The sequence below is a fragment of the Harmonia axyridis genome, chromosome 4, assembly GCF_914767665.1.
Source record: "Harmonia axyridis chromosome 4, icHarAxyr1.1, whole genome shotgun sequence".
NCBI classification, from domain to species: domain Eukaryota; kingdom Metazoa; phylum Arthropoda; class Insecta; order Coleoptera; family Coccinellidae; genus Harmonia; species Harmonia axyridis.
The window spans coordinates 507,330-534,511 of NC_059504.1; the positions used below are offsets into that span (position 1 = coordinate 507,330).

The following is a 27,182-nucleotide window of genomic DNA, read 5'->3' on the forward strand; positions in this document are numbered from 1 at the left end:
ACAAAAGTAATCGTACAAATTCAATACCCTTTGTGATTTATTCACTTAGTCAATAGCATTCTATGTAAAGTTGCGAAAGTCTGCCAGAAAAAATTCCATTGATTCCTCACTTCTTTATTTCTCTTAAATCAATATCGCAGAATTTTACTCTTCACTATGTTACCCAATGTAAAGTGTTCTCCAATAGGAATGATACAATTTAAAATGGTTATGATGTAGCAACTCTGTGTATTATTTTTTGACATTACTTCTGTCATTTGTGTTCAGTAAGTTGTCATTTAATTATGGAAAGATATACGCCTCAACGACGTTTGGAAATTGTTAAAATTAACTGAATAATACCGCCAATCAATTATTCTCATGAGTTCTCTCAGTATTAAGAAATGAGCACTGATTTTGATAAACCATTGCAACAATTTCTAAACGTTGTAGAAACGTGTATCTTCCTATGATAAAATAGCATAACCTATGAGCACGAATGACATAAGAAACGTCAAAAAGCAATACACAGTGTTGCCATTATATAACCATTTAAAATTAATTATTGGAAAATCCGTTTCCTAGGCCTGTGCTGCGCAGGATGTAGGTACATATGGAGGGGTGAACTTTTGAAGAAAGTGGGAGAATTGGCATTTCGAATCTAAATGAGCAGATAAAGGGGTAAATTAACACGATATCATCCTAATATTTTATCCCCTCCATTGTGCATTTCCCTGTCACGTTTTCTTACCCCTGGAGTTATATAAAGCTATCCCAAATAAGTTTACTGCCTTGTCTTCGATTTATCCTCAACTGTGAATGATCACCTCCATAATTATTATTTAGTCGACTTATTAGTGATTACAATAAAACAATTCGTGTTCTTTTACAGCAAAAACATTCTACTAGAAAGTGGCTATACGCCTATTATGGAATCTGAAAATGGAACTGGAGATACAAAAATTTCCGATTCTGGTTATTCCAATAGTAACAGTAATTCACAGCGAAGGTAAGACAATTTTTTCATATACGGGATTTCCCAAGTTCGAGTGCCAATTAAACTTTTCTCAAGTCTATTCCAATCAAGCAAAATATTTTTTCGACTCTAGTACTAATGAAAATAATTTTTCCTAAAATAAAATTTTATTTTTTCTTCTCTGATATAATTAAGTATTCGATTCCGAATGACTTTCTGTTTTAACTGTTGCGTTATTCGGAATAGTTTTCAAAATATCCATAAAAATATTTGGAAAAAAATAGAAATCTACGAAGGTGAATATTTGTATTTTTCATGTCAAATTCTTATTCCTTTCAGTGCTAGTTCGAAGTCTAGACATAGTGGGAGCAATTCTAGTAGAAGTAGTGGTTACTGTGGTACAACTATTCCTGATACCAGGTAAGAATATCATTTATCTGAAATAAAAGACGATATTTCAATTTTTATCCATTATTTTAGTGATACTGGAACTCAAGTTCCTAAGCGTTTAAAGGATAAAGAACACAAAAAGAAAAAACTCAAATCAACAACTAATAATTTTGATTTAAACAACTTCACTTCCTTGCAAAATGAAAAAAATTCAAAGGATACATCGAATGACCAGCCTTTCTCCGGTATGTTCATACAGTTCAATGTAATACTTCACTCAATAAGTCCTAGACCTAACCAGTATATAACATTTTTTTTTCTTGAAAATTCTAACTTTATTCAGATTCAGATAGAGCCAAATTTCTTTCCCTGGAGCATTCTTTTGAGGTCTGCGAAAAGCCAGTGGGGGCCAAACCTTTGGAATAAGCTGAGTGGTCAAACACTTGGAAGCGCAACTAGTTCAGAATTGTCTCGGAGAGGGAGAATTTTTTTTTTTAATTTGAAGACTTCTTTTTCTGAATTTCTGCACTCAATCTATCCAATAACGTTATGTAATATTCACAGTTGATATTTTTACCTTTTTTCAAGATGTTCAATGCAGAAAATATCACGCACATCCCAAAATATGGATGCCAAAACCTTGCCAGCTGTTGTTTAACATTTCAGTCGCTTTGGACACTTAAATGTCTTTTCGATTCAGCAGTTTAGTGGTGAATTCTAGTTTCATCCACTATCACATATCGGAGCAAAAAAATTCTCGTTCGAAGCTTAGAATATACGAAAAAAAGTGGTATGACACTGGCGATGTTATCTGAGCGCCAGACTCTGGACCTATTGAGCATATTTGATACATACCGAAAATAACAAACATATTAATAATCACTCTAAAATCTGCAGATGCAGAAATCATCATCCCAAGAATAGTGACAACAGAAGCCGAAGATGATAACGGGAAGACCACAGATGAAACGCCAACACATTCCAATTCAAATTCTGATTCAAACGAAGGTAATGAAATAAGCGAGAATCTGCTTGTACTTTATAAAAAGTTACGTTCGGACAGTGCTAAAAAAAATTTTAACAGCTTCTATTTGCTCCGCAATCGCATAAATCTTGGGGTGTTCTGCAAGGGGTGGTTCCAGGTCCAGACAAATTCTAGGAGGTAACGTAAGAAATAGCTGATAGGATTATTTTTTGTCAGAATATTCTATTGATATCGATACTAAATTCTGAGAAATAATTAAGTCAATTAGCTGATGGATTATGAGAGGCAAAGAATTTGTAGTGATTTCAAAAACTCAAGATTTATAGATTGCACTTCACTTTTAGTTCGTAGTTTGAGGTTTCTGAATGATACGTTATATTCTGAACTAGCTTCAGCTGATAAAAGTTGTAAATATAACTAAATGTAATAATTATTAGATACAGCGAACGAGAAAGAAGATCTGAATACTGATGAAGAGGAAAAAGCAAAAAAAGAAGATAAAACTGAAATTATTTTCGAAGTAGACGAGAACGAAACTGATGAGGTATCAGCAGCAGACAAAAACTATGAATTTCAACCAGAGGTAAGACAATATATTTTTTTTATTTCCGAAAAAAAAATTTCCCTAAATAAAGACGATTCGTACATTTGGTAGGATGTGAACAACTTTGAATTTTTCATTTCAGAATGGATTCTGCTGTGTAGTTTCCATCAACGATGGCGTTGTTCTATATACAACATCAAGCATAACTCCAGTGTTGGGTTTCCCCAGAGAAATGTGGCTTGGTAGGTCTTTCATAGATTTCGTTCATCCGAAAGACAGAGAGACTTTTTCTGGTCAAGTCACAATGGGAATTGCTTTACCATTGGTTAATTTAGAAGGTGAGTCATTTCAATCAAGATATAATAATAATAATAATTTTATGCCTGTTGAAATCAAATTATTTCCTATGGATAACTCATCTCATATACTTAATTCTCAATTTCAGATGTGACAAATTCTCTTTACATCTGTTTGAGGAAATACAGGGGCTTGAAATCTTCAGGCTTCGGTGTTGTGGAAAAGTCCGTGTCTTATCAAGCATTCCATCTAACAGTGACCTTCAAGAGAGTAATAGACGCTCCAGATCACAGATTTTCAGATAGCAACTCGAGCATGTTTCTAGTTGTTGTTGCAGTGCCTCTTCGTTCACCTTACTCAAGTAAGTTAACTGAAGATTTGGCTGATACGGACAAGAAAATTTTATCAAAAATTTAAAATACACTGCGTAAAAAAATTAACGCACATTCTGAAAATCTCAATTTTAATGAAAGTTAACTCTACATTGACTTTATAACTTATTTTTATGTTCTCTCGGGAAGGTTTTGAACGAAACAAGACACATTAAATGGAAGAAAAATTCAGGATTTCACCGAATCTTATGTGAAAGAAGAGAAATAAACAATTTCCAAAATACTGGAATGCTGATAAGTGATTTAATACTTATTATTTCCACCCCTTAAGTTAATAACAGCTCGGAAACGACGATTCATACTCAAAATGAGTGGTCTTAAAATGTTCTGATCTAATCCTTCCCAGATTTCTCTGATTTGGATTCCTAAGTCATTTAGAGTAGCTGGATGATTTTCTGAACTTCTCAGCCTTCTATTGAGGTTGTCCCAAACCTGCTCAATCGGATTGAGATCTGGACTTCTTGCTGGCCATTCCATTCGAGAGACTTCAACCTCTTCAAGGTACTCCTGAACGATGCGCGCACGATGGGGTCTGGCATTATCGTCCATAAAAATGAAATTTTCACCAATGTATGGGGCAAATGGCACTACATGCTCTTCAAGAATGTTCTTTATATACCTATCAGCATTCATAGTTCCATTATCAACGATCACTAGGTCTGTGCGAGCAGTCAAAGATATTCCACCCCATACCATAATCGATCCTCCCCCGAAACCAGTAGTATTCAGGAAATTGCACTGAGCATATCTTTCATGTAGACGTCTGTATACAAAGGAACGTCGATCACAATGGTAGAGGCAGAATCTAGAGCTAGACTCATCTGTGAAGAGCACTCTTTCCCAATCATCCTCTTCCCAATGCTCTCTCGCAAAATCCAAACGCGCCCTTCGATGGGCTGGGGTAAGAGCTGGGCCTCTTGCCGCGACACGAGGCCTTAAATCATATTCTCTGAGGTGATTTCTTATTGTCTGAGTGCTAATTTGCACCCCATGAGTTTGCTCAAGCTGATTTTGAAGGAGGTGAGCGGTTGCAAACCGTTGTCTCAACGAAGAAACTCTCAAGTAACGTTCTTGAATGGCAGTTGTTACCCGTGGTCTACCCTGTCCTGGTCTTCGGACATTCATACCTGTCTCCCTGAATCGCTGCAACATTCTGGACACACTTATATGGGAAACTCCTAACCTTTCTGCAATTCTTGTGTATGTCCACCCTTCTTCTCGCAAAACTACCGCTTGGGCACATTCCTCTTAGGTCAAATTGCGTGTTTCGCGTTGCATAGCGATCGAGTGTAGAAAATTAAACGAAAGAAAAACTATTGATCACTAGAATTGATCGAGAACAACTGATTTCAGAATGGAGCCAATACATTCAAAATCTGATAATCTCATCTTTTTTTATTCCTGCTGGGAAAAAACATCTGTATTGAAGAAAAACGTTGAAAGTGGATAACATATGCATGCATAATTCTGATGAAAATAATTTTCATTGAGAACACCTTCAGTTATAGAATAAATTTGAGATTTCCATAATGTGCGTTAATTTTTTGCGGAGTGTATGTTTCGCTCATTTTGGATTTAACGCAGAATTTCTAGATTTCAATGAGGCAGATATTTCGAATTATAAGCTCATTCAAGACTTTAGTAAAAAATATTGATTCAGTTATGGTTTCAGTACCTGAGGAAAAGAGGAAGTCGACCAAATTCGGCATGAAGCACACCCCAAATTGTTTATTCAGTCATGTGGACGAGGATATTGTTACAAACTTCGGATTCATGCCACAAGACATAATTGGAAAGTCTATTTTCGATTTCTACCATCCTGAAGACATGCCGTTTCTCAAAGAAGTATACGAATCAGGTAAAATACATAAACTTCCCAAATCGACGAATGAAAAATTTCCTCAAAATATCCTCCAAAATGTCCTAACCTTTTGAAACCAACCGTCTAGAGGATATTCAAATAACGGGTGTTTTTTTTCGAGGTATATAACTTCAAGATGGCGACCGATTTAACAGCTGTCAAGTGATTTATTTTCAGTTTGGTTTGGCAATTCATCATGAATAGACTCACGCCTGAACAACGCTTGCAAATACTGCAATTTTATTTCGAAAATAATGGTTCTGGGCGGAATAAGTATCGCGCACTACGTCCATTTTATTTTGTTTATCGATGAATCGCACTTCTGGTTGAATGGCTACGTCAACAAACGAAACTGCCGCATTTTGAGTGAAGCTAATCCTCAAGTGCATGTCGAAACACCGTTATATCCAGAAAAACTGACTGTTTGGTGCGCTTTATGGGCTGGTGGAATCATTGGTCCGTACTTCTTCAAAAACGATGATGGCCAGAACGTTACAGTCAATGGTGATCGGTATAGAGCCATGATTACTAACTTTTTCATTCCTGAATTGAACAACCATGATGTCCAGGAGCTGTGGTTCCAACAAGACGGCGCAACATGTCACACAGCTCGTGCCACAATCGATTTATTGAGAGACGTTTGGTGTCCGCCTAATTTCACGTTTTGGACCTGTGAATTGGCCTCTAAGATCTTGTGATTTAACACCGCTAGACTACTTTCTGGTGGGCTATGTAAAGTCATCGGTCTATGCGAATAAGCCACAAACCATTGACCATTTGGAAGACAACAGTCGCCGTGTTATTGCCGATAAACGGCCACAAATGTTGGAAAAAGTCATCGAAAATTGGACGTCCAGATTGGACTACATCCGAGCCAGCCGTGGCGGTCATATGCCAGAAATCATATTTGAAATGTAATGCCACAAGATTATCTTGCGGATAAATAAAATTCATGTCAATCGAATAATCCATCGTTGTTTTATTGCAATTTAAAGTTCTATAGCTCTAAAAAAACACTCTTTACTTGATTTACATGATTATTGAACCATGAGCTTAGTGCACTATGTCCTACAAGAAATATTGCAAAACACCTGAGCTAACTGGTATGTAGATTCGAATGAATCTTCTGCTAAATTTTTCTAACTTAGCACCTCAACCATTCATGAGTTACGATCAGTAGGATCAGCTACTGAGCCAATTTCCTGTCCCGAAGTATTCTCAAAGAGGCATTGTTGGCAGATTGTTGTTCGAGAATATCCCTAATAAATCCCTAAAATAAATAATCATTTTTGACTTATTTAGTAATGAGGATGAGTCAAATTGCTGGATCGGTATTCAGAAGTAAACCATATCGATTCGCTGTACAAAATGGCGGTTTTGCCCTGGTTGAAACCAAGTGGTCTAGCTTCGTTAACCCGTGGTCAAGACGATTGGAATTTGTTATTGGATTGCATAGAATAATACAGGTAAGTTTCAAAATTATAACTTTGGAATTCGAATTTTAATTATTTTTTTCTTCAAATTCTTTGTAGGGTCCTAAAAACCCAGATGTGTTCGATCTTGCTAAAGATGATGAGAAAAAGCTCATCTCCGATGAAGTTTGGAAGAACGCTAAAGTAATACAAGGCGAAATTTATCAGCTAGTCAACAAAGTAAGTTGTAGATTATAGATTTAAGATCAAATATTGTGACTCCCATTAGAGCTGTTCTTGCCATTAGTCTTAAGAACTCCAATACCTGGGATGGCTTCAAAGAGATTACTTTTCCTTGTTCAAAGCATTATTTACATTGGCTAGCAATGGCGAGGCATTCTATCACCAGGTGATCTGGAGTTTCTTCCTCCTACCCACAGAATCTGCACTCATATCATTTTAGTCTAGACCCATTCTCATAAGGTGCTTCCTGGGGCGGCAATGACCTATAAGGAATCCAGTAAGGAGGTGTGGCATATTCTTGCTAAGATCCAGATACTGTTTCACAGTTTCGAATAAACTTTTTGGAATGATCCAACTCAGGAAGATTTCTCTTTTGGTTTTTTCCTTCACCCTTTCTTGTAGGTACTTTTACCTATACCGCAGAAAGGTTCTGGGTCAGTGAAAGGAGTTTGTGCTTCTCTTTTGGCAAGAGTATTGTCAGTCTTCTTTTCGTTTAATTCCTCAGTAATTGGAAACCCAGACTGAAAAAACCTTCTGGTTTATTTCGTTGAGTTTTCATCGCCACTTTATTTATTTATTATTTTATTTATTTTTATTTGAACTGGGGTCGTTTTGCTTCCGGGAACTGCGACCATGCAGATCTTTTGTTCACTACCCTACTCATTCATAGAAACCCAGGGAGGTCGTCAACGACGTTAATAAAATTGACAACCTCCCTAGGGGCCTTGGTCATTACCTCTCTGGTATCCAGGACCGGCTTGCCCATGTGAATGGTTCTTAGGCCAGCCAGCTCTGGACACTTGCATATCAAGTGTTCAGCCGTTTCTACTTCCAATCCACAGAGCCTGCAAATCTCGTCTGCTGACTTTCCCATACGGTACAAATGATGTTTGAACCGACATTTCCCCGTCAGCAGTCCCACCATCACCCGAAGCTCCGCTCGTGACAGCTTCAGGAGTTTTCTGGTGTAAGTAGGTGAAATCTTCACGAATTTCTTTGCATCAGCAAGTCTAGGAGTGTTAGTCCAGTGGATTGTCCTACTGTTCAACTCCCATAGCTGGACCGCAGCTTTGTATTGGTCTTTTCCTATACCACAGAAAGGCTCAGGTCCAGCAGGTCTTATCCTTGATGCACTTTTTGCAAGCTCGTCCGCTCTCTCATTTCCTTCAACCTCACAGTGCCCTGGTACCCATAGTAGAGTTTCATCGCCACTTAAAATCGATGATTTGTGAGCTCAATACTTTGATACCAGCCTGCAAGTTGGACAGAGTACCTATTCCATTGTATTTCGATTGAATATCCTTCCAATTTCGTTCAATCTTGTTGAATCTTGTCGTTAGTTGTAAAATAATTTTTGTTTTCTCCCTTTTTAGGAAATTGCAAGACCCAAAGAAGTGGCTAAGACCGAAGTTTCAAAACGTTGCAAAGACCTTGCCAATTTCATGGAGTCCTTGATGACAGAAGTGAAGAAATGCGGCCTCCAATTGGAAGTACCAAATGACTCTGACCTCACAGTATCGGTTAGTATCTCACCCATTCTAACACATTTTGACTGGAACAAAAAAAATTCGTATAGTTGTTGTTAATTTTTTTTTTAATTGCGAATACTCTCTCAGGAAAGAGATTCCGTGATGCTTGGAGAAATATCTCCCCACCATGAGTACGAGGATAGCAAGTCTTCCTCAGAGACTCCACCAAGCTACAATCAACTCAACTATAACGAAAACATCGAAAGGTTTTTCCAGAGTAAACCAAAGACTACAGCTTCTGGTGGAAGTGACGAGAGACTTTGTATAATGGCCAACAACTATTTCGACCCAAAAACACCACCTCTTGTTGTTGATAATACACACAATCAGTGAGTGTTATTTATCTTTTTGCACCATTCGTTATCTCAAAAAATAATTCTTTTTTCAGAAAGTGCCTTTCACCTGTCCAAAATAGCACAACCGGAAGTGGAAGTGCTGGTATCCTGCAATCAGTGGAATCCAGAACACAAAGTGCCGAATCAAGTGATTCCTTCATGCCACTTCCCTTAACAGAAGCCATCCTTCACCAGTGAGTAAAAATATTCCATCCGAGGTGAAAGTTTTCTTATTGTTATCTCATCCCATAGACACAACGAAGACATGGAAAAAATTATGATCAAGAGACATAAGGATAATCGATCGACAACCAGAGAGAACAAGAGGATCTGCGCCAAAGAGAAGGCAGCGGACAAATTGACATTTAGCCATGACACGCCAAATCCAGAAGATAAAGATGTGAGTAGCATCAGAATTTTTGACGCTTGTTGACGGTTTCTTTGGCTCAGAAGTGTATGATGAATTCTTGTTGCATCCATGTCAAAAATTGACGGAAAAAAAACTGTATATTCTCTTAAACAGCTCCGAACAGTGGTGCGCAGCGTGGCTCCCATTTGGGGCAAAACTTTCAAATATTCAAGCAAAATATTGAATGCACTGCCTTCTGATATCTTCAACTCAACCGCACTCTAACTCAACTAACGGGTGTTTTTTTTCGAGGTATATAACTTTAAGTTGGCATTACTGTTCAAGATGGCGACCGATTTAACAGCTCTCAAGTGATTTATTCTTAGCTTGGTTTGGCAATTCATCATGAATAGACTCACGCCTGAACAACTCTTGCAAGTAGTGCAATTTTATTTCGAAAATAATGGTTCTGTGCGGAATAGGTATCGCGCACTACGTCCATTTCATTTTGTTTAGCGATGAAGCGCACTTCTGGTTGAATGGCTACGTCAACAAACAAAACTGCCGCATTTGGAGTGAAGCTAATCCTCAAGTGTATGTCGAAACACCGTTACATCCAGAAAAACTGACTGTTTGGTGCGCTTTATGGGCTGGTGGAATCATTGGTCAGTACTTCTTCAAAAACGATGATGGCCAGAACGTTACAGTCAATGGTGATCGGTATAAAGCCATGATTACTAACTTTTTCATTCCTGAATTGAACAACCATGATGTCCAGGAGCTGTGGTTCCAACGAGACGGCGCAACATGTCACACAACTCGTGCCACAATCGATTTATTGAAAGACACGTTTGGTGACCGCCTAATTTCACGTTTTGGACCTGTGAATTGGCCTCCAAGATCTTGTGATTTAACACCGCTAGACTACTTTCTGTGGGGCTATGTAAAGTCATTGGTCTATGCGGATAAGCCACAAACCCTTGACCATTTGGAAGACAACATTCGCCGTGTTATTGCCGAAATACGGCCACAAATGTTGGAAAAAGTAATCGAAAATTGGACGTCCAGATTGGACTACATCCGAGCCAGCCGTGGCGGTCATATGCCAGAAATCATATTTAAAATGTAATGCCACAAGATTATCTTGCGGATAAATAAAATTCATGTCAATCGAATAATCCATCGTTGTTTTATTGCAATTTAAAGTTCTATAGCTCTAAAAAAACACCCTTTACAATTACGCCTTCTCCTATTTCCAGAATACGACAAACCACGTCCAAGGCGTGAAAAGAGCAGGATCCCATTCTTGTGAAGGTGACAACCCTAAAGTGTCCAAACACAAGCATCAAATGAACTCAACAAACAACAGAGGAGCGCCAGATCTTCCTTCCAACAATTCACCGCCAAATAACACAGCCATACCTCCACAAAATGTCATGAACGCTTCGCCTAATGTGAATTATCAGCAACAAGTGGTAAGTGCGCATTTTCAACGGCAGTGGATGTATCAAAAATTTAATTTTTTTTTTCTACAGATGAACGATGTGAACCTGTGGCCACCATTCTCTATGGCGCCAATCCATATCCCAGACATCAATAACATTGCAACAACGGCAGGAACAGGATACAATTCCGGGATGTATCCTGTTTATTACCTACCACATCCAGCAAACCCAGGTAATTTTGAAGTTTTGTCGTCTAAGTTCGAGCTAAAACACTCGATCTTTTTGACCTTGCTCCCTATTCTCTAAATATCTTAAAATCACCGGCAAAAAGTAATTTATGTGAAGAAATGATTTCTGAAATTTCGTCGATCGAAGGAACAAATAAAAGTGGTCCCAAATTTGAGCCCTGAGGAACGCCCGAGGTCGACGTAAACGAGTTAAACCTTCATATTCAATATAGTGATCTCTATTAGTTGAAAAAGACTCCAAGAGAGATATAAGAACATCAAATAAACCATATCCAGATAGCTTTCTGAGTAGTTACTTATGAGAAAGCCTATTTCAACTTTATTGTCTTGTCTTATCTCCTCAAAAAGCAAAGTTTTACTCTTCTGCAAAAACACCTTTATTTTCTTTATAATTTCCTTTCATCTGACATTTCTAATAAACACTGTGTCCGTAAAGTATGGAACAAGTTCATTTTTAGCTAAACAGACCATTTTAAGAAATAATCCTAAAACACCTCGATTTTTCATTTTAATTTACCGTATTTGAAAATAATAATCTAATATACAGGGTGAATTACTCTCGAGTAATGACGTCACCATCATTTTTTTAAATGGAACACCCTCATTTTGTCTCAATTTTCCAATTACTCTAGCTGAGCTGATTAAAATACTTAATGTCTAGCGGCAATTGATTTGAATGTAACACCCTGTAATTTGTTACATTTTTAGATTAATAAAAATGTATAAAAATAAGAAATAATTTCTTTCATATTCTGTCTGCTAGACCACAAGTACCAAACATGTTTGGAAACAGCCCATTTTTATTAATCTAAAAATGTAACAAACTACAGGGTGTTACATTCAAACCAATTGCTGCTAGACAATAAGTATTTTTGATAATATTGTTAATTTAACGAATAAAGAATGTTATGCGTTACTTTATGAGCACACACAAAACTATTGTATTTTTGTCCACCCTGTACCAATTAGAATCAACATGTGATACATTTTTGGAATCAGCTCAGCTAGAGTAATCGGAAAATTGAGACAAAATGGGGGTGTTCCATTTAAAAAAAAAGACGGTGACGTCATTACTCGAAAGTAATTCACCCTGTATATTAGATTATTATTTTAAAATACGGTAAATTGAAATAAAAAATCGATTTGTTTCAGGATTATTTCTCAAAATGGTCTGTTTGGCTAAAAATGAATTTGTGTTTCTCTGGAAGAAATATTTTTGGGAGGTTCTTTCTCAGAAAGTTCAAAGAGGTTTATTATCAATCAAATGCCAACAGAAAAGAATTGAACTCATTATACTTCTAATTGTTCCAAAGAAAATCAATCCTCAACCTCAAATATTCTCTTTTTCAGTCCATTATATACCTGGGATGGTATACCCTATATTTGCTGATCCCCAACCAATCATGTGCTTTCCAGTACCTTTTGTACACCCGTCAGTAATACCAATACCACAACAAGAAGCTCAAGAAACCATCACAATCCCCACAAACAACCAGGAACCTCAGTCAAGTCAAACCTGCGGTGTTACAAACGCTCAATTTCAAAGATCTGCCTCTCAAGCCAACAGCGTCAAAGCTGAACCAGGAAGTGGCTTGGGATCTATTGCTTCAGCCAGTGTTGCCAACAAGGTGAGTGCAAATAGCCTTAAGTCGACTCAATACACATTTTGGTGCCTACCATATCGTTTATAAAAACGTCGTTGTTCACTACTCGATGGACAGAGTGAAATAATTTTTGTTGTAGGTTGGATATTTTCGAATGGAACTCAACACATGTATACATTATATGTATTATGTTCTCATTTTCCGGCACCAAATGAATTTATTTTTGCAGGCCCTGTCAGAATGTTCTCGTAAAGATTTAGGCTTACCATCAGTGTGTTCTCCAAGTTCGCCTCTTGTTAGTGCCACTGCTGGTGATGGTAACATGGAAAGTTACACCATGAGTACAAAGGTCGGTTTTTGAGAGTTGATCCTAATGAAAACACGCAAATTGTTGTAATTGGTTGGCAAGATTATCAATTAGAAAAAGTTAGGTCAATGAATGGCATTCCCTTTGATATATTTTGTGATTGTAGAAATCTGTGTTCTAATAAACAATTGTTTATCCACACATTTTTGATTTATTAGTTTATTCAAACAAAAAAAAAATGCAAACTCTCTTCAAGAATGAAAGTTAATTGTAAAATTATTATTTGTATATGACGGTTTCGCCAATATTGCAGTCATGATGAAACACATCGAAGCTTTTGGTCAATATTCCATACCTAAAACTCAAAAACCGAAACAGTATTCGATTATTCGCTGAAAATAATTAAACTATCAAAAATAAAATACCAAAAATTTGTTTAATTTCAGAGCAAAGATGAAAAAAAAATTGATAACGATTTTCGTGATAGCATGACAATGGATGAAGGAAGCAGCTATTACTCTTCTTCCTATTCCTATATGAAGACAGACACCGGCTCTGGTTCTAATGACGATTCGAATACTATGGATGTCAAGAATTTGACCAGTGATGACGTAAGATTTTTTTTTAGTCAACACCTCTGGTTGAAAATTCTCGATATACTTCACTTTGCGGTCATTCAAAAATTTTTTTTTTTACTTTTTTGAATTTTTCGTCGGTGACTGACAGTCTCTTTTGGACGTCCACTGCGTTCGCCGTCTTCGGTGCTCATTTCACCACCTTTAAACTTAGCATACCAATCAATGATGGTTGATTTTCCTGGTGCAGAACCCGGACACTCTTCATCAAGCCAAAATATTGCTTCAACTGTATTTTTTTCCCTCAAAAAGCAATATTCTATCAGCATACGATTTTTTTTTCCATCTTTTTTCAAATAACAAAAGTAGTTACACTCACATCGTAATATCTCACAAACTAATGGTCGGACTGCTACCAAATTTTGACACGTATCGTTTGAAGGTTGGTACTGACTAAAAATCATATTGGTTCAATACTAGCACCGCCATCTGTGCATCAGACCGGGGACTTTCCAATTGACCTAATATTTCGTTTCCTTGATTTGACTTATGTTCGATTTTATAACCTAATGAAAAAATATGGGCCGCAAAACTGACCCTTTGGGTACACCTCCACTTATCAAACAATGTGCCAAAAAGGTTTAATTTTATTTTTCTGTTGCAGAACTCATGGAGAAAAAACAAGAACTTTCCAATCAAGAAGAGAGAACCCCCATGGCTCAGAGCTGTGTCCCTCAGTCCAGATCTGATTTACAGATACCAAATGGCTGTCAACGATATGGAAAACATCCTGGAGGCTGACCTCAAGGCTCTAAAAGAGATGAAACAGGTGACTGACAGAAACACTAACACCTTGTATCGAAACATTACAATGTAAATTATTTTGCAGCCTGAAGCTGTTGATGATCAACTGAATCAGCTGTTTCTGGAGATGGAAATGGATGGAGAGGAAAAGAAAATTTCCTTGGATGACGATGGTTTAGCATCCAGCAGCGGTAGTGATGAGCCGTCTTTTTCCAACATTTCCAAAGTGAGTTGATGAAAATAACGGTTTTAAATGCGCCCTCTATGTCAGAAATTTGCGATGTTCCATTTCGCGGGAACTCTGATAGAATCATCAGTAAGGCCTTAGTGTCCCCTGCCATATACACCTTCCATCTCCATAGCGCAGCATGATGAGATGCGCAGCCCGAGACGACATCTCTCGGGCTAGTAAAGAGTCACTACACTATAATAGTAAAGGGTGTTTTTTTTTAGAGCTATAGAACTTTGAATTGCAATAAAACAACGATGGATTATTCGATTGACTTGAATTTTATTTATCCAAAAGATAATCTTGTGGCATTACATTTTAAATATGATTTCTGGCATATGACAGCCACGGCTGGCTCGGATGTAGTCCAATCTGGACGTCCAATTTTCGATGACTTTTTCCAACATTTGTGGACGTATATCGGCAATAACACGGCGAATGTTGTCTTCCAAATGGTCAAGGGTTTGTGGCTTATCCGCATAGACCAATGAATTTACATAGCCCCACAGAAAGTAGTCTAGCGTTGTTAAATCACAAGATGGAGGCCAATTCACAGGTCCAAAACGTGAAATTAGGCGGTCACCAAACGTGTCTTTCAATAAATCGATTGTGGCACGAGCTGTGTGACATGTTGCGCCGTCTTGTTGGAACCACAGCTCCTGGACATCATGGTTGTTCAATTCAGGAATGAAAAAGTTAGTAATCATGGCTTTATACCGATCACCATTGACTGTAACGTTCTGACCATCATCGTTTTTGAAGAAGTACGTACCAATGATTCCACCAGCCCATAAAGCGCACCAAACAGTCAGTTTTTCTGGATGTAACGGTGTTTCGACATACACTTGAGGATTAGCTTCACTCCAAATGCGGCAGTTTTGTTTGTTGACGTAGCCATTCAACCAGAAGTGCGCTTCATCGCTAAACAAAATAAAATGGACGTAGTGCGCGTTACGTATTCCGCACAGAACCATTATTTTCGAAATAAAATTGCACTATTTGCAAGCGTTGTTCAGGCGTGAGTCTATTCATGATGAATTGCCAAACCAAACTGAGAATAAATCACTTGACAGCTGTTAAATCGGTCGCCATCTTGAACATTAATGCCAACTTAAAGTTATATACCTCGAAAAAAAACACCCGTTAGAATAAATTACCTGCTTCAAACTTATGTCCGATAATGAGTTTTATGTTTTTTTTCAGTGTCAAAAAAGGAAGAAATCTTACAATTCGCTAGTGATGATCTACGAAGAGGACGCACCAGTTCCACTGCCCGATAAATAAATTCATCTGAAGGATTTTTTTCTCGATTGAAAACGCGTTTATATTTTTATACTTAGAATTAATACTATTCCATGCATTATTTTTGAAATTTTTTAGTTTTTCTTGCATGTAATCATCGTATTTACAAATTTAGCATTACCTGAATATTGTTTATTCCTAATTATCATGTTGTATCAATATCTTAAGCTTTTCATATTCGGTCATCACTTATAAGAGGTGTTAAGGAATGACGTGTTATTGTATCAGTTAAAATGAATATGTTGAAGTACAAAGCTCCGGGAATTGGATAATCAGGTTTTTTCCAAAAAAAATTTTTGGAAAAACGACAGAAGTTGTATGCTAGGTGTATTACCATGAATAAACTTGTTGATTAATATTAAATGTTCTTGTCGTCTAACTCATTTTTACAAAAGTATCGAAATGAACCCACCAAACCAAACAAAAAGTAAGACACACACCAAGAATTAATGTGTCAGTGTTTTGGGTCAATTATAAGACCTATTCAAAAAGTGATATAAAACGCGGTAAAACTTTTCTCCAATTCTGTGGTTATTCCGTTCATTCTTCCACATCTTGTAGAACAAAATCGTGCGAGAATATATCAGAAACGCACAGTTTTCATGGTTATATTTTATTATTATATGTTGGCACTCCGAACTTTCCGCCACGGCTTTATATTTAGTATTCTGTGCTTTATCTGTCAATTCATCAATCTGCCTTAAAGAAATCAGTTCTGCCAACCAACATTTTTCAATGCAAAAATCACTAAATTATATTTATGGAAATATTTCATTAATTTCAATGAAAATGCAATGAATTAGAGAAAATAATGTATAATACTCGTACAGAAGGCTCATTCTACCACTCGTTCATTCCAAAACTCGCCACTTCGTGGCTCGTTTTTGAATTTTGAACTCGTGGAAGAATATCAATGCCTTCTGCACTTGTATTATAAATAACTATTCCTATTCCACATTAATATACAAGAAGGTGGAGATAAAAAGTAACCACCAAACCTCATAAACTCTATAACTTATAATAGGAACAGCCTGTACATCTATCAAATGAAACCGAAAATTTCGACAATTGGCAACCAACATTACACCTAACGTGTATTCTTAGTTTCTTGTCCCTTCCTGATCTGCGGTTTGTTTACACCAACCTCAAATATCCGTCACATGTTGAAATTATTTTTTTTTATCGAAATTCGTTTTCGAATGAGCCACACCACAAAGATACTAAAGTTCATCTAATTTACATCATTCCAACTGTTCCCACTTCTCATATGCAATGAATTCTCTAAAAAGAATCGTTTCCTCGCAACTATGTACAACAAGAATGGGAAATTTGATGAGAATTGCGAGTGCTTCGCATTCATTCGATGTTAAATGGAAAGAAAATGTGAGGAAAGCGGAAAAAATTGTTGGTTATCCAACCTCCTTCATGAATTTACGATGGTTACTTGAAGATGAAGTTTCCACCATCGCTTCTTACATATCAAAACTAATTGGATCCAAGCATCCTATGGTTGATGTTGCAAGGTAAAATCAATTGAATATTATCAATTCGTGAGATTACCGTGCTTTTTCTCTGCAGGAATGTGATACAGCAAAGCGACATCACAAAATGGGGATTGATTGTTCTCTTGGTATCAAAAGCTGCTGGAATCAGGCCTGAAATTTCTGAAATCGAACAGGATGCTCTATCAGGTAAATAAATCACTCAATACATACAAACTAGGTAGTAGCTCATTTTTCGGGAATCGATTTATTGCGGATTTAAAATGTTACGCTCGTTTCATAATCACATTTCAATAACAGAAAACTAGGACCGAAATTATGAACTTGAATATCTTAGGTATTCTCCACACCCAACGGAGCCTAGCAGAAATCACGGAAATGATAAAAACTGGACACCAAATGCACAATACAGTAATGAATGTGCAACAAGGAGATGAAAACTACCAGAGCATTCATTTTGGAAATAAAATCGCTCTATTATCAGGTGATTACTTATATAGCAAGAGTTTCAAAGACCTGGCAGTGCTCAATAACAATGACTTGAACGAAATTATTGCAACATCTATACGAGATCTTTCGGAAGCAGAATTCCTCGAACCTAGGGATAAATACAATAGGCCTCTTCCAAGTAAGATGGATTGGAAGAAATATACCGAAAGCATAAAATCCGCTTCGGACAAAGAGCCGTACGAAGTAGGCAGGTTTCTGGGCATCGCTGAGGAAGAATGGATGCTGAGAACTCTACTCGGGGGTGTAAGTTTGCTGGCAAAAGCTTGCAAAGGTGCTTTGATGCTCGGGGGCCATCCCGAGGAATTACAAAAGAGAGCTTTCGATCTGGGAAGGAGTATCGGACTCGCTTGGCAATTGCAAGAGGATATCAAACCTTTCGAGGGCGAAAACGATTTACCTTTCAGTCTAACCAATGCTCTTGTTATGATGCACCTTACCGATGACCCTGATATGTATGAACTTATTCAACAGCCCAACTGTCCATATGAAGAAATCAGAGAATTGGTGAGATATGGGTTGGCTATAGATAGAGCCCTTGATTTGCAATCGGATCTTTACACGGAGGCTGCACAAGCTTTGAAAGGTTTTCCTACCAACGAAGCTCATCAATGTCTTCTCGAAATGATTAATACGTTGACTAGTAGCTATGATTTGCCTTCAAACTAATAATAATTATTATATATCTATCATTAATGAATTAATATTAATTCATTAATATAAATTCATTAATGAATTAATATTAATTCATTAATATAAATTCATTAATGAATTAATATTAATTTATTAATATTAATTCATTAATGAATTAATATTAATTCATTAATGAATAAGTTAATATTAATCATTAATTAATAATAATTCAGCACAACTGTGATAATTGTTTTATATCCTCGTGAATGTCTAAATTGTTACTTTGAAAACCAAATTTTACTTTGAATTCTACCATCGCTATTCTTATTAAAGTTTAGTTTCAAATCTTCCATCCAGCCAGTGTTTGATCTCTAGCAATATAAAGTATCATGATAGAATGAGGTGTTTTATCATTTATTAAGGTTAATGTACCTGTTGTTGATATTTCAAGTATTATATTCAAGTTTTTAATTTTATATAAAACTAAATATCTCTGCAGGCAGAAACTAATAGTTCTAAGCAAATATAATAATTAATGTTTTGTTGCATTTTTTTCAATGTTAGTAGTTTTATTATTTTTTAAATGTTATACAGATAACAATGATATATTTTCAAATAATTTTGATTCAAACCTCTTCTCATTTAATTTGTTCGTCTATCATAAGATTATATAATTCTATTAGTAACAGCAGTGAAATCAATTAAAAAAAAAGTGTGAGAAGTTATCAAAATATTCTTGTTCATCCAGAGATGGTATTATTATAATGAATCATGTGATATTTTAGAGTTTATTTTCTGATCAAAATAAACTACTCCAAGATTTCATGAATCATTTTCTTATCCTTCACTCATATCTTATATCATAAGTAAATAAGATAGATAAGGAAAAATGTATAATTAAAGTTTTTCGGAAGAGTAGGGATTCAAAAAAAAAAATTATAATAACAAAATGTTACTGATAATTTAGGTTAATCATTGAATTCGATAATTCAAGTATTTCCTCATAGATGAGTTGAGAGAGAAAGATTATTTTTCTTAAAAATAATATATTATCATTACATTCAATGTGGTAATAAAATAAATATATCCTTAAAATCATTGAAATATGAGTAAATATAAAAATATCTGAATTTATTCAAGCCCCTTTTCCAAACAATTCAGGTACTTACTTCGTTATACATCAGTGATATCCACAAATCCGTTCATAGTAGTCTTTTTAAAAATAGATTGCTCTCAACAAAAAATTTTTTTCATATACTACTTATATAAATTCTTCTCAATTTAAATCAGTCCAAAAGTCTTGATTTCTTTCATAATTTCAATAGAACTATTTCTACAACATACCATGTTTAGGTAACTATAGCATAACCCAACAATAGCTTAAAAAAAAATTTACAGACCAAATGAGACTTCTAATCCCAAAAATCACTGGGACAGCTGAAACTAAAATGTTTGTTGGGCTGTGCAACTTGTATAGTAATGTGTAAACCTATAAATTCACATTATTTTCCAGCAATGCGAGTTATTAAAGACTCTAATCCTTCTTTTGCTTCTGAATCAGGTAATTTTTCCAAAAATTCGAACGTATTGTTACAAAGTTCCTCGAGCAAATTCTTAGTCTTTTCAAGTCCTGGACCTGCGATTACCATTTCCCTTATTTTCTCATAATTTACATCATTGACATTTTGTTGTCCTTTTTCTATTTCTTCATACAAAGCAGGTTCCTGTTCTAAAGTAAACAATACAGGTGCTGATACTAAAGAGAATACTGTGTTATTATATTGTGGAGCGAAAGACTTAAGATCTGTGTTTGCTTGCCAAGCTAGCGCAAGATTCAGTCCAAACTGGTAGGCCTGTCTTTGAGTTGTGGTGGAATGTCCAGCCAATATCAAGGAACCCTGGCATGCTTTACCTAGTAGATTACCTGACAAAAAAAATGGATACACATCAAAAGTGTAAAAAAGCAAATAAGGAGTATGCATTTATCAATATTCCAGTCTAAGTTTTGATGGTATTTTACCCCAGAATTCTATTTCATTAGAGCTTGGGTTCAATTGTAGATATTTTGATCAAATCTAAACGATATTGAAATATGATGAGTACCTAGTACACTCGGTTTACTGAAGTTATGATCCAGTACCTAATATCTGAAAAATATCGAAGACCTCTCACCTCCATCCAAAATATTCCTCAGTGTCCATTCTGATTTGGCCACTCCCAAAGCATCTCCAGGTTTCACAGGATCCAAAGGATCTTCCGGTAATTTGAAATTGGTTGCACCGCCATTTCTGGGAAAGGACGGAAGTGGAAGATTCTGATAATCCCTGACACCGATAAATCCAGATTCTGACAAATCCCTAACAGCAGATGACATCAGTTCTACCTACAATAAAGAAAAGTTGACAAAAATAACCGCCTCACGAGAGATGAAGGTGTGCCGCAAGGGTCAGTTTTGTAGCCCATCCTTTTTCATTATATTATAATATAGGGTGTTTTTTTTCGAGGTATATAACTTTAAGTTGGCATTTCTATTCAAGATGGCGACCGATTTAACAGCTGTCAAGTGATTTATTCTCAGTTTGGTTTGGCAATTCATCATGAATAGACTCACGCCTGAACAACGCTTGCAAATAGTGCAATTTTATTTGGAAAATAATGGTTCTGTGCGGAATACGTATCGCGCACTACGTTCATTTTATTTTGTTTAGCGATGAAGCGCACTTCTGGTTGAATGGCTACGTCAACAAACAAAACTGCCGCATTTGGAGTGAAGCTAATCCTCAAGTGTATGTCGAAACACCGTTACATCCAGAAAAACTGACTGTTTGGTACGCTTTATGGGCTGGTGGAATCATTGGTCCGTACTTCTTCAAAAACGATGATGGCCAGAACGTTACAGCCAATGGTGATCGGTATAGATAGAGCCATGATTACTAACTTTTTCATTCCTGAATTGAACAACCATGATGTCCAGGAGCTGTGGTTCCAACAAGACGGCGCAACATGTCACACAGCTCGTGCCACAATCGATTTATTGAAAGACACGTTTGGTGACCGCCTAATTTCACGTTCTGGACCTGTGAATTGGCCTCCAAGATCTTGTGATTTAACACCGCTAGACTACTTTCTGGGGGGCTATGTAAAGTTATTGGTCTATGCGGATAAGCCACAAACCCTTGACCATTTGGAAGACAACATTTGCCGTGTTATTGCCGATATACGGCCACAAATGTTGGAAAAAGTCATCGAAAATTGGACGTCCAGATTGGACTACATCCGAGCCAGCCGTGGCGGTCATATGCCAGAAATCATATTTAAAATGTTATGCCACAAGATTATCTTGCGGATAAATAAAATTCATGTCATTCGAATAATCCATCGTTGTTTTATTGCAATTTAAAGTTCTATAGCTCTAAAAAAAACACCCTTTAGAACTGGAAGTATTAAAGATTCGAATGGTCCCTGCCATATAAACTTCCAAAAGTGAAAAACAACACTTACCAATTCTTGATTCTCCAGTTTTGCGAGTTCCAAACAGCTGGTACTCAGCAGATGGTCTCCACATAACAAAGCTAATTTGTTTCCGTTGACGATGTTGTCCAATTTTTCCGCTGGTGTGTCTTTAGGTATATTCAGCAGTCCTTTGTGGACTATATGACTTGTCCTAATCATTTCGGTAATTTCGGCTAGAGCTCTCTGAGAATGTAGATATCCAACGCTTTCTTCAGCTGGAGCAATTGAGATCTTGGCGTTGTGTCCAAGAGCTTTCGAAATCAAAAGTATTACAAGACCCCATGGTTGTTTACTGTTGTTGGCGTTGGCTATCAGATCTCTGAAAGAAATATTTCAAATGAGGTTTTTTCGTCATGAGGTCTCTAAATTTAGAATTTTGAGCCACGTGAATTTTTGTCAATTTGATCTCATTTTTTTCAAGGAAAAAATGGTACTCCACTGAGATATTTCAAGCTGATTATCATTTTTGAATTCCTTGATCAATTTGTGATAAAAAATCCTTCATGGTTTATGAGGCACTGTTTTTATTGAAAAAAATGAAACATCTTAATGCGAGAGGGATTTTTTGTCACAAAATTGAACGATCAATTCAAAAATGAATGAACAAAAGTTACCCAAAAAGAGGAGATGCTTCAACTTGATTGAGACACCTGGTATGATATCACACAACCATTTGTGTCGCGATTTGAAAAGAAAAAAGTCATAACTCATCTCATTTTTGATTTTCTTTTTAAGAAACAGAATGACTGAAATAAGGAGAATTGTAGATTCAATCTAATCAGATATAATCTAATTATTTTAAGGAAAAAATGGTACGCCACTGAGATATTTCAAGCTGAAAATCATTTTTGAATTCCTTGATCAATTTGTGATAAAAAATCCTTCATGGTTTATGAGGCACTGTTTTTATTGAAAAAAATGAAACATCTTAATGCGAGAGGGATTTTTTGTCACAAAATTGAACGATCAATTCAAAAATTAATGAACAAAAGTTACCTAAAAAAAAGAGCTGCTTCAACTTAATTGAGATACCTGGTGTGATATCACACAAGCATTTGTGTCTTGATTTGAAAAGAAAAAAGTCATAACTCATCTCTTTGCTTTTATGATTCTTCGAATTTTATTTTCTTATTGAGAAATAGAATGACTGGGATAAGCAGAATTGTAGTTTCTCTCAAGTTCTTGCAAACATTACGACATCATATATTGCTGCCTGATTTCTTCAGTTCGCAATAATTTACAAGGTGAAAAAAATTATTGGATTGGTAGGGGATCCATTTGAACTTAACCACTTCTCTCCATGCATTTCGAATGTTGATTACTTGTACTGAATTAATTGTTTAATTTGTTCCACAAGGTGAAAACAAATTGCATATATTGAAATTGATATAGAAAGAGATTTCACCTTCATGCAATCATAAATGCAATAAGATGGTAGATAACATTTACGGCGATCTAATGGTTCTTCGTTCCTAATGATAATATCAGTGGCGTAGCTTGCCTTAGAGGGGCCCTGTATCAAAATCAGTTAGGAAGGCCAAAATTTTCAATATAAGAAACAAAATATGCTGGAATTTAATTTCTATGTTGGTACTCCGAACTTTCCGCCACGGCTTTATCTGCCAATACATCAATTTGCCTTAAAGAAATCAGTTCTGCCAACCAACATTTTTCAATGCAAAAATCACTAAATTATATTTATGGAAATATTTCACTAATTTCAATGAAAATGCAATGAATTAGAGAAAATAATGTATAATACTCGTACAGAAGGCTCATTCTAGAATATCAATGCCTTCTGCACTTGTATCATAAATAACTATAACATAATAGATAATTAAAAGTTGTTACTTTTTTTTAATGCTACTTTAAAGAAAATTTACTTTCATATTTTTTTACAATTCACAAAAGAGCACTGATTTTGTTAAATCAGTTGTTAAAAAAAAGTTGTAAACTTTGTTGAAGCGTATATTTTCCCATAATTAAATGACATAAGAAATGTCAAAAAAAAATACACAGTGCATTGGCATTTTAACTTCTTCAAATTGTGTAATTCCTATTGGAAACCTCTGTAGAATAACAATACCAAGCTTACAAAATTTTGTGTTGATAGCTTTTTCAGAATCATAAAAAAAATCAAACAGAGAAAAAAAAATGAAGAAAGGATTGACGTAATATCAAGAGCTTTTGTGCGCCCTTGGAGACAAGAATTTTTTTTATGGATATGTGCGTATCCCTATTTTTTGTTTGTTATAGAAGCCGGTTCTGTCTAGGTGGTTTGAGATATTTACTTACCTATCAAACCACCATTTCGGAGCCCTAAAACCGGTTGTCCCACAGTGGCTTGTTTGGGTCAGTTGATATTTGTCGGGTAGGGTTTCTATTTATTTATTTAGGAAATCAAAGAATTTCTTACACAAATTGCAATGGATGTATTTTTGTTATCTATTGAAAATTTGTGTTAGTATTCTTACTTTCACATGAATTTCTCTTTCATATACTTAATAAATATATGATTCTTACAACAACCGATCAATTTTTATTGTACTATTGTTAAATTTGATTCAAAATTCGAAAAAATTAAAAAACTCCTAAACTGAAAAAACTAGTATTCAGCATTAAGAGTATTATATTCAGGATATGTCTGCAAATTTATGAGATATTAATTTTTTGATCGGACTATATGAATTTTAGTCTTCAAACTTTTTTATATAATTACTGCTTTTTTTCTTTTCAAAATTGGAAGGATGGGTTTTTTTGATTCGATTCTCGGAATCTATACATTTCAAAACATAAACTGTGAAAATTTCGGTTAGAGTTGATTTTTTCTCTTTGAAAAAGTTAAACGTTGCTTATAAAAATTCATATATTTTAACGATCCATGGAGTTTAAAGGCTGAAAATCAACTGAATAGAATATTTTCCGCACAAATTTATTTATGCCATTGAATCATGGAAAGATATACGCTTCAACAACGTTTATAAATTATTCGATCTGAAACAGTGGTAATTTTTTATATAATTACTACTTTTTTTTCGATTCAAGTCTCGGATTCTATACATTTCAAAACGTTGATTTATTTTTTCTCTAAAATTGACGAAAGTTCATTGATGATTATAAAAAATCAATTTTCGTGTGACTGATCCGTGGAGTTTAAAGGCTGAAAATGAACGGAATAAAATATTTCCCCTGAAAAATCAATCGTTATAATTTTCGAAGATTTCATTCAAACTTATGAATGAAATTGTTATTTTCCCATATAATTTAGTAACAAATAATGAAGGTTTTAATTCTCCATTAGAAAGCAATGAAAACTAAAACTTTCTCTGAAATTTTCCTCCCGATTTCACTTACTTGACCGTCTTGATTAACGGATGTTTAGACTTCTTCATCTTCCTTATCTGCACAGCAATATTTTCCACTTCCTCACTAAGCAACCATCTCAGACCAATAAAAGAATTACGATATCCGACAATTTTCTCAGCATCTGCAACCACTTTATTCCATCTTACGTTAAAATCTGGCTTTTTTTCCAACTCCGGTTGTGCGGAACCCAAACCCCTTGCGCAAAAAACGCCACTAGCACGGGCCACTTTGCTCCCTCGTAAAAAATTCAGGGTGAACTTGGAGAGTGACATTTTCACGATGCTTTTCCACAGACCGCTGGCGGTAATCTTAAGACGTAGTCTAAGAAAGTTGAAACTACCAACTCTGTTCTACACGCTTGAAGGGAGTAGTGAAAGTTGGCCTACATATCTATCACAATGCTGTAAGGATTAGACAGGTAGAACCGTTCAGATTGCATCCACCTTCCCTTAAATCTACACCTAAACTAACCAACAAAAAAAAAACAAATTTTTTCTAATCTTTTTTGAAACCTACGTTTTTTTTTTCGAATTTCGTAAGAGTTGCGTGTTCTTATGCGACGTTGCCAGTAGAGGTGGTTCTTGAGGTAACATCAGATGCATCCAGTGTGCTGTGATGTAACACACTTTCACTATTGAATATTTTAGAATCGTTACAGGTTCTTCGCTTCCGGAGCGTGGAGTATTTAGTGATTGAGCATCGGTTATGAATAATACATAATCGGAAGACTGGCCTAGAAATTTCGATTCACTATGACATAATTTGAAATTCCGTGGAGATAGTTCTTTGACTAACGGAATCAGTCGAAGTATGGAGGTACATTTGAAAGTGAATTTGCTTTACACGATACAAGAGTACCATTACCAAGTATTGAGCCTTACTTGTTAGGTACTTTTAAATACACTGCGCAAAATAATTAACGCACATTATGGAAATCTCAAATTTATTCTACAACTGAAGGTGTTCTCAATGATAATCATTTTTATCAGAATTATGCATGCATATGTTATCCACTTTCAACGTTTTTCTTCAATACATATGTTTTTTCCCAGCAGGAATAAAAAAAGATGAGATTATCAGATTTTGAATGTATTGGCTCCATTCTGAAATCAGTTCTCGATCAATTCTAGTGATCAATAGTTTTTCTTTCGTTTGATTTTCTACACTCGATCGCTATGCGACGCGAAACACGCAATTTGACCCAAGAGGAATGTGCCCAAGCGGTAGTTTTGCGAGAAGAAGGGTGGACATACACAAGAATTGCAGAAAGGTTTGGAGTTTCCCATACAAGTGTGTCCAGAATGTTGCAGCGATTCAGGGAGACAGGTATGAATATCCGAAGACCAGGACAGGGTAGACCACGGGTAACAACTGCCATTCAAGAACGTTACTTGAGAGTTCCTTCGTTGAGACAACGGTTTGCAACCGCTCGCCTCCTTCAAAATCAACTTGGGCAAACTCACGGGGTGCAAATTAGCACTCAGACAATAAGAAATCGCCTCAGAGAATATGATTTAAGGCCTCGTGTCGCGGCAAGAGGCCCAGCTCTCACCCCAGCCCATCGAAGGGCGCGTTTGGATTTTGCGAGAGAGCATATCCATTGGGAAGAGGCTGATTGGGAAAGAGTTCTCTTCACAGATGAGTCTAGATTCTACCCCTACCATTGTGATCGACGTTCCCTTGTATACAGACGTCCACATGAAAGATATGCTCAGTGCACTCTTTCCCAATCAGCCTCTTCCCAATGAATATGCTCTCTCGCAAAATCCAAACGCGCCCTTCGATTGAGCTTAGCCATAGAACTTAAGAATACGATTGTCTGAACTGTCACTTCGTCAAATTTAAAATTAGTATG

The 27,182-nt window shown here is 36.0% G+C and overlaps 3 protein-coding genes across 3 annotated transcripts; 2 read left to right on the forward strand and 1 right to left on the reverse strand.

Annotated features, from left to right (window-relative positions):
• The first annotated feature begins 750 nt into the window (after positions 1–750).
• Positions 751–16,169, forward strand: LOC123677695 (period circadian protein). Its single transcript, XM_045614375.1, has 22 exons — positions 751–988; positions 1,295–1,375; positions 1,436–1,590; positions 2,243–2,353; positions 2,768–2,913; positions 3,017–3,212; positions 3,320–3,532; positions 5,236–5,421; positions 6,727–6,890; positions 6,957–7,076; positions 8,453–8,599; positions 8,696–8,937; positions 8,997–9,137; positions 9,196–9,343; positions 10,552–10,767; positions 10,828–10,969; positions 12,336–12,613; positions 12,819–12,938; positions 13,343–13,507; positions 14,136–14,300; positions 14,361–14,501; positions 15,708–16,169. The coding sequence occupies exons 1-22, from the start codon at positions 909–911 to the stop codon at positions 15,786–15,788; spliced, it is 3,438 nt and encodes a 1,145-aa protein (XP_045470331.1). The 5' UTR covers positions 751–908; the 3' UTR covers positions 15,789–16,169.
• An 848-nt stretch (positions 16,170–17,017) lies between these two features.
• Positions 17,018–19,271, forward strand: LOC123677362 (all trans-polyprenyl-diphosphate synthase PDSS2-like). The gene is made up of 3 exons (XM_045613833.1): positions 17,018–17,329; positions 17,385–17,497; positions 17,646–19,271. Exons 1-3 carry the CDS (start codon positions 17,079–17,081, stop codon positions 18,482–18,484), a joined length of 1,203 nt encoding a protein of 400 aa, XP_045469789.1. The 5' UTR covers positions 17,018–17,078; the 3' UTR covers positions 18,485–19,271.
• LOC123677360 (all trans-polyprenyl-diphosphate synthase PDSS2) lies at positions 18,654–25,728 on the reverse strand. Its single transcript, XM_045613832.1, has 4 exons — positions 25,316–25,728; positions 21,950–22,280; positions 20,621–20,831; positions 18,654–20,372 (listed from the first exon to the last, which is right to left on the reverse strand). The coding sequence occupies exons 1-4, from the start codon at positions 25,597–25,599 to the stop codon at positions 19,951–19,953; spliced, it is 1,248 nt and encodes a 415-aa protein (XP_045469788.1). The 5' UTR covers positions 25,600–25,728; the 3' UTR covers positions 18,654–19,950.
• Between the last annotated feature and the right edge of the window lie 1,454 nt (positions 25,729–27,182).

Coding starts and splice junctions, on each gene's coding strand:
- LOC123677362 (XM_045613833.1), top strand. CDS start 17,079: ATGAATTCTCTAAAAAGAATCGTTTCCTCGCAACTATGTACAACAAGA. Junction 17,330..17,384: donor CCTATGGTTGATGTTGCAAG/GTAAAATCAATT, acceptor TTTTCTCTGCAG/GAATGTGATACAGCAAAGCG. Junction 17,498..17,645: donor CGAACAGGATGCTCTATCAG/GTAAATAAATCA, acceptor TGAATATCTTAG/GTATTCTCCACACCCAACGG.
- LOC123677360 (XM_045613832.1), bottom strand. CDS start 25,599: ATGTCACTCTCCAAGTTCACCCTGAATTTTTTACGAGGGAGCAAAGTG. Junction 20,832..21,949: donor AACTGGAGAATCAAGAATTG/GTAAGTGTTGTT, acceptor TCTTTATTGTAG/GTAGAACTGATGTCATCTGC. Junction 20,373..20,620: donor GAGGAATATTTTGGATGGAG/GTGAGAGGTCTT, acceptor TTTTTTTGTCAG/GTAATCTACTAGGTAAAGCA.
- LOC123677695 (XM_045614375.1), top strand. CDS start 909: ATGGAATCTGAAAATGGAACTGGAGATACAAAAATTTCCGATTCTGGT. Junction 3,213..3,319: donor ACCATTGGTTAATTTAGAAG/GTGAGTCATTTC, acceptor TCTCAATTTCAG/ATGTGACAAATTCTCTTTAC. Junction 14,502..15,707: donor CTTTTTCCAACATTTCCAAA/GTGAGTTGATGA, acceptor GTTTTTTTTCAG/TGTCAAAAAAGGAAGAAATC.